The 7,764-nt window shown below is 38.7% G+C and overlaps 1 protein-coding gene across 3 annotated transcripts in view; it reads left to right on the top strand.

Moving 5' to 3' along the window:
- Window positions 1–1,107: 1,107 nt before the first annotated feature.
- LOC111584424 (RAC-beta serine/threonine-protein kinase-like) overlaps window positions 1,108–7,764 on the top strand; it is a 54,940-nt gene continuing 48,283 nt past the window's right edge. For all 3 annotated transcript variants that reach the window (XM_035940650.2, XM_055017081.1, XM_023293581.3), the window contains exons 1-5: window positions 1,108–1,243; window positions 4,212–4,372; window positions 4,539–4,667; window positions 4,842–4,953; window positions 5,106–5,259. In XM_035940650.2, the coding sequence (XP_035796543.1) occupies window positions 4,327–4,372; window positions 4,539–4,667; window positions 4,842–4,953; window positions 5,106–5,259 (441 nt within the window). In that variant the 5' untranslated portion in view covers window positions 1,108–1,243; window positions 4,212–4,326. The remainder of the gene's footprint in view (window positions 1,244–4,211; window positions 4,373–4,538; window positions 4,668–4,841; window positions 4,954–5,105; window positions 5,260–7,764) is intronic.

Below are 7,764 nucleotides of genomic sequence, written 5' to 3'. Positions count from 1 at the left end.
AATTGCGTGACCTAAATATGTAGTGGGCGGTGGGAATTGATGGGACTCAGAAACACCCCCAGAATTTAATTGCAATCATGTGACTGTCAGCAGGCAGCTGACATGAATGCTATGTCAGCTTCACTTGTTGTCATAGTTACAGTGACGCTGTGTCGCTATCCCGCAATTATACAGAAATCTCTGAGTAACAAAGAGGGCAAAGAAAAAAAAAATATATATACATATATATATATATATATATATATATATATATATATATACATACATATATGTGTGTGTTTGTGTGTGTGTGTGTGTGTATATGTATATGTATATGTATACAGGAAAATGGGTGGTGTGCGTCTAAGGCTGCTCAAAGACTGTGAAGCAGAACTGACTGAGTTGCTCCATTGCTCCAGAGGATCTTCAACTGGATCTACAAATGGGTAGGGTCCTAGATCTGTATAAAACATCCTGTCTTGTACTGGTGCCCAAAGTAGTGTGCACAGTCAAGATGAAGGAGAACAAATCAGTGACCCTCACATCACACATTATGTGGGCACAAGAGTGACTTCACCACCATCTGAGACCACAGTTGAATAAACCAGGTGGCTAAGTGAGGATTATGTTCTTCAACTTCTTGAGCGCATTTAACATCATTCAATCCCTTGTACTTCAAAACAAGCATGGAGGGATGTGGGTTGAACTGCTTCAATTCTTGGATTAAAACTATCTTACAGTACGACCACAGTTCACCAGGTTGGGGGACTGTGCCTCTGGGATGACAACGAACTAAACTGGTCTGGGAATACAGATGACCTGTACTGAAAGTGGTAGAGCCGATTCTTCTATTATATATTACATTGTGACGGCACCATTTGCACCTAACCTTTTTCTTATCCGTTATATGTGCGAGTTATCTATCTGTCTGTCTGTCTGTCACTGAGTGGCAAAACTGTATAAAAAAAGCAGGTTCTGTGCATTACATATGTTTAAACACATGCTACAGAAATCCGTCAGAATGAAAGACAATCACGGTACTATCCACCAGTCAACTGTTCTGTCTACTGCAGCTATACAGCTGGCTCTCACGTTTGGGATGATTTTGCGCCGCTTGACCTGCAGGTGACGGTGTGTATCAGGAGAGCAGCAATCACATAAAAATCCACGAAGAAGAAGAGTTACTGGCGTCTTCCTGGGCGGAAGGCCTATTCTGGATCTAGCCTGTCAAAACTGCATTGTAACAAGAGGAACGTGGGATAAAGTCAGTGAAATATGCGTTAAATCATGTTGTTCTCTTATTGAATGTCAGAAATATGTGATTTTGAGATGGATTTAGGAGCTTGCAAGTCATAGCTCGTAATAATGATTCTTAAACTACCCAGCTATTATCAAGCCTACATCAGTAGCTTACAGGACACCATATGATCGCTAATGTTTGACACTGTTTGCTAACAAATATTTGCAGGTTATCCTAAGACAGGCATGCGTTATTAATATTACGGCACAGTGGTAAACTCACCTAAAAGTCGCGAATGAAAAGCACCAGTGTATCTATTTCCCTTTACAAACACTTGACTGAATGTGTTTTATTAGCGAAGTTATTTCTAAACAAGATGCCATGTAATAACAGTCTGTAATTGGTGAATTCGTGTTTCTAAATATAGATTCACTGCCAAATGTTGGCGATGTTATCAACTAGATTTAAATTTCCTAACGTAATCTCCCGTAAGTGGATGGTTGGAAGTTAACTTAGCATAGAGCTAAGTGCTCTCAGCGTTTAAGTGCTAGCTAAGTAACGTGAAATGGCAGCCTAGCTAACAGCCAACAACTAGCTTAAAGTTGATTTGATTGGCAAATTCGAATATTAAACACAACTAACTAAATCTTAGTTTTCTTAATTTCTAACTTGGTTGAGTAATATATTATCTATTGATCTACGACTGTTCGATGCTCAGATCACATACAAAAATCGGGATGAAAGTTCTTATTCACTTCTCGGGAATACATGAATGTTGCGCTTCTTTTGCAGAAATATTTTTAAACCCTGCCCTCTTCTCCAAACAGTTGATATACGTATCATAAGCGCCCCTTCGATGTCAATAATAAGTGATATCCCAGCCTCACAGGGATTACTATTGCTGGCCACATAAACAGTATGTATATTAGTGTAGGACGGTACATGAGCTGAAACTAAATGTTAAATTGTTTTGAGTTATATGAGTTACCATGACCAGCTCTTCCTGTTTAGATTATGAGAAGAGTGATTGTTGTTGTGATCATTTAATATTCACCAGTATCTTCCCAAAAATAATATTTTGTATTTTGGCTGTATACAATGTTTTCTCTAACATTAGCACCCCATCATCTAACTTTCACATTACTAGTATTTGTTAACTAGATGACACAATACATTTCAGAAACGTGTCATGGCAAATTATACCGTACTGCTATTATCTTACTCTTTATTTGTTACAGTTTTGTAATTAAGCTAGAATGGCAAATATCTTGTCTGGGTTCTCCATGATTTTATACTGAATCTAGTGTTGGTGCTGTTTTAGACATTTGAATTTCAGATTAAACCACAGGAATATACAGTTTGGGTTTAGCTTTTATATCATCTTACTGCTGTAAGTGTGAATAGTATATAAACACATACAGCTCACTTTATATCCATACATCCAAAATGAAAGCGTGTTTGTAAAAAAAAATTGCAAAGTACATAAAAATGTAAAGCTGGAATCATTGATGAAAGTAGTTCCTGTGGCTCCAATAACTGTGAAACAGAAAAAGTTTGGAAACATCACAGTTCTTCAAAGAGTTGGCTGTTCAGCTAAACTGAGCAAGAAGTGGCATAGTTAGGGATATAACTAAGAAATAGACGGTCACTCTAACAGAACTTCGGAACTTCTGTGCAGAGATAGACGACCAGAAGATAGAAGAAAAAGACTCTTAAAGCATTTGAAAAAAGATTCTCTGGTAGAATGAGACAGTTAAGGTATTTGGGTAGCATGCCAAGCAATATGTCTAGCACCAGACTAAAACCATCTGTAGACTGAAACAGGATGATGGTGACATGATACTGTAGAGGTGTTTCTCAGCAGTAGGGATAAGCAGGCTGTACAGAAGAACTTTGAATATATCCTCAAGTGCAGTAGCAAAAACCATCAAACACTATGATGAAACTGCAAGAAACTGCACATTTACAGCACCTCAGTTAAGAGCCCACATAAATTCTTCTTCACAAAGTTCAAATAGCAGATAAATCTCAACATATACTATTCAGAGGAGACTGCATTAGTCAGGCCTTTGGGTGGAACTGCTGCAAAGGAGCTGCAACTGAGTATCAACAAGAAGAAGAAGAGAGCTGTTTGGGCCAAGAAACGCAAGGAATGGACATGAGACCAGTGGAAATCTGTACTTTGGTCTGATGAATCCAAATTTCAGATTTTTGCTTCCAGCCATTGTGTCTTTGTGTGACCAGAGAAGGTGAACGGATGGTGTCTACATACATGGTTCCCACCGTGAAACATGGAGGAGGAGGTTCGATGGTGAAGGGGTGCTTTGTCGGTGACTTATTCAACATTCAAGGCACACTGAACCAGCATGGCTACCACAGCATCCTGCAGCACCATCCCATCTTGTTCGGGCATATTGGGATCATCATTTGTTTTTCAACAAGACAGTGACCCCAAACACACCTCCAGCCTGTGTAAGGGCTGTTTGACCAGAAGGAGAGTGATGGGAGTGCTGCATCAGATGACCTGGCCTCCACAATCACTTGACCTAAACCCAATTGAGATGGTTTGGAATGAGATGAACCACAGAGTGAAAGAAAAGTAGCCAACAAGTGCTCAGCATCTCTGGGAACTCCTTCAAGACTGTTGGAAAACCGTTCCAGGATATATGTCATGAAGATGATTGAGAGAATGCCAAGAGTGTGCAAAGCTGTCATCAAAGCAAAAGGGGGCTACTTTACAGAATCTAAAATATATAACATATTCTGACTTGTTTAACACTTTTTTGTTTACTACATAATTTCATATGCGTTATTTCATAGTTTTAATATTGTTACTGAAATAAATGAAACCATTAAATGAGAAGGTGTGTCTAGACTTTTGACTGGTTTTATGTCTGTCTCTCTGTACTACCATATTGCTCTGTTAGCTTGTTTCTGTTCTAAGAGTAATTGACATTATTTGTTATTTATTTGCACTTTTTGTTTCATTTAGCATTTGCTGTTCAGCTTGTATCACTGTCTGAGATTTGAACTGGCCAAAGAGAGAAATCCGCTGTTCCCCTCCCTGACTTCCTGTTCCTGACCTCCTCTGAAACGTATCTGTCATCATGAATGAAGTTAATATTGTCAGAGAGGGTTGGCTCCACAAAAGAGGTAAGGAACATGAGTATCACGTGTGTATATGCTGAAAGTTTACAGTAGAGATAAAGGCTTGGTATCAGGTAGACACTAGGAAAACCCTAATTTGAATAATGCTACATGTAAATTAGATTGAGCTCAAGATTTTTTTATATTAAAATTGCATCTCTTTCTGATTCAGGTGAATATATCAAAACATGGAGGCCCAGGTATTTCATTTTGAAGAGCGACGGTTCTTTCATTGGCTACAAAGAGAAACCAGATTTAAACGACCAGAGTTCCCCGCCACTCAACAACTTTTCAGTCGCAGGTCAGTCTTCTAGTTCGTAAAACATAACATTGAGCAATTGCCTTTTCTTGACAGGAAGAGCTTTTTTCTTTCAAAGGCTATCAGTTGAGTGTTGGGAGTTTTATATATATCTGGCCCCATTGTTTAAATCTAATCAACTTTCTGTAAACATGAATCTTAATTTTATTTTTTCAGAATGCCAGTTAATGAAGACTGAAAGACCCCGGCCTAATACATTTGTCATCCGCTGCCTACAGTGGACCACGGTCATTGAACGTACTTTTCATGTGGAAAACAATGAGGAGAGGTAAGAAAAGGGTAAAATATCATAGCAGACAAGCTGCCATTTTTAGTTTACATTACAAATTAGATAACAGTCTGACTCTCCAATGCTTGATGTATTTGTTTAAAGCCTAATTGATGTAATGCCTGACAATTCTGTGTGTTTTGGCTTCTCAGAGAAGAATGGATGCGGGCTATCCAGTCTGTGGCAAATAGTCTGAAGATGCAGGAACAGGAGGAGGAGGAGGAACCAATGGATGTGTTCGGCTCACCAAGCGAAAGTAGCTTAGAGGAGATGGAAGTGGCTATGTCTAAGAGCCGCAACAAAGTGGTGAGAGGATTACTGATACTGTAATTGATACCATTTGTCCTTATTTTATACTTACAAGGTAGTAACCTTGTCAGCTTGTATTTTTGGCATATCCACAAAATACATCTGAAATGACAGCCTAAGGGTAGTGGGTGAAAAGGTGGTGTACAGGAGGGGATTGGTTCTTCAGAGTGTTTGCTGCATTTTTTGAAATTGCAGATGTACTCAATTTGGTTTCAATTCTCACTGATTTTCTAATGTATGGGTTGGTGATCACAGGTGTAGTCACTCTCATTGCATTTAGTTTCTCCTTTAGGCCTGTATTTTAAATATATTTTTTTTTTGAAAGCATGAATGTTTATAATTGTTCATATGAGGAAAAAATACTCATGTTACTAGGAGGTGATGCATTTTTTTTAGCAAATGTCAAATTCATTTGGCAGTTGGGTTGAGTTTCACCAGCCACACCCTCACATGATTAATGTCAGGTTTGTTGGTCCTAAACATTACCAATGCCTGTCTGGCATTGTGAATTAGTTAAAGGGTCTCAAAAAGCATCACATGATGCCACGTTCTAAAGACATTCAAAAGCAGATTTGAAACAAAATAATTGACATTTCTTAGTCTGGAAAGCGTTACAAAGCCATTGCTACGGCTCTGGGGCTCCAGAGAACCACTGTGATACACATTATCCACAAATGGAGGATACATGGAACAGTGGTGAACTTTCCCAGGAGTGACCGGCCAACCAACATTTCTCCAAGAGAATATTGACATCTAATCCAGAAGGATTAGATCTAACCCAGAAGAACCCAGAATTGAAATAACTGCAGACCTCACTGGCCTCAGCTAAGGTGCATCTATATGGTTCTGCAATAGGGAAGAAATTGGGTGGAACTGGTATCGATGTGAGAGCTACAAGGGTTTTTTAGTCAAATCACTCCTGACCAAAAAGCATGTAAAACGCTTTTTCACATTTGCAAAAAATTATCTTCATGAGCCACAAGATAACATCTTGGGATAACATCCTGATGAGTCAAAGATGTAACTTTTTGGAAAACATGGGTCCAGTTACGTCTGGTGTAAAGCAAATACAGTGGTCCCTCGTCTATCGCGGGGTTACGCTCCAAACCCCCCTACCGACCGTATATATTTTATTATTTAGATATATTTTAAGGCTTTATAAACCCGCCCCCACACACCGCAGAGCAACACTATGTCCAGCATTTAGAATGTCTGTGAAATGGACAAGGCGAGATGCTGAATGCATGCTTCACACGGGAGACAAAGGAGACTGATGCTACGGTCGTTGAGCCAATCAGCACCCAGCACTGTACTATGCATTATATTTTGATTAAATATTCTTTTGTTATTTATTATATATTTTTTCTAATTTTTATTTCAATTTTTTAGGCTAGAAAATGCTTATTTAACTGCAAAAATCATTAAAATAATGTAGCTATCGCAGAGCCGGTCACTATGACTGAACTGTTGTGCTGCAATTGCACCATGAGAGTTCAGGGTGTTTGGAGGTTTAAATGTCATTATTGTGGTTTATGTTAGTGTTACAGTGTTATTAGTGTTTGTGTTTTATTGTGTTTTTGTGGTTTAGCCAGTCTAGTTAGTCTGGTAAAGTGTTATGTTGTCAGGACGGTGATTGTTAAATATAGTGTGTTTAATGACTTACTGCTACATTTTTTGGAATATTGGTCTCTGTGTGTGGCAAAATAAAAGCAACTGCCAGTTGCAGAGTGCCTAAAAAGCAGATATCCTTTCTGCAGCATCATTCTTCAATGCTGCTCGCCACAATAATGTTTAAAAATACCTGAACACTGCAAAATCCAGCGATATCAAATGCAATTAAAAAATCTACGATACAGTGAGACCGCGAAAAGTGAACCGCGATATGGCAAGGGACCACTGTATTGCATTCTATAGAAGAACATGATACCAACAGTGAAACACGGTGGTGGTAGTGTGATTGTTTGAGGATGTGGACGACTTGTCATAACTGATGGAACCGTGAATTCTGCTATCAGAAAATCCTCCTGGAGAATATCCACCATCAACTTATGACCTAAAGCTCAAGCACAAATGCTTTATGCATCATGACCCAATGCACACAAGCAAGTCCACCTCTGATTGGCTCAAAAAGAACAAAATTCATTTTTAGGAGTGAAGGAGTGAAAGTCTGGCCTCCAGTTGAGATGCTGTGACAAGACCTTAAAATGGCTGTTCATGATTAAAGACCATCTGATGTGGCCGAACTAAAACTATTCTGTGGAGTAGTATAATATTAAATAGAAATATTAGTTTGATGACCTGAACACTTAAGTGTGAGAAAGTTGCAAAAAAAATTGAAGACATCAAGAAATACTTTTCCACAGCCTGTACCTTCCTTTACTGGTGATGTTAGACTGTCTGGTGCTGAAGAGGACTGCAGATTAAGCTGATAATTCTCTGTAGGTTCATCAGTAATACAAACACTTTCTATGCTGTCGCTGGATATACTATTAATAATCAGTT

Source organism: Amphiprion ocellaris, chromosome 14, assembly GCF_022539595.1.
Source record: "Amphiprion ocellaris isolate individual 3 ecotype Okinawa chromosome 14, ASM2253959v1, whole genome shotgun sequence".
In the NCBI taxonomy this organism is placed as follows: Eukaryota; Metazoa; Chordata; class Actinopteri; family Pomacentridae; genus Amphiprion; species Amphiprion ocellaris.
This window is presented reverse-complemented; position numbering and strand designations above follow the sequence as displayed.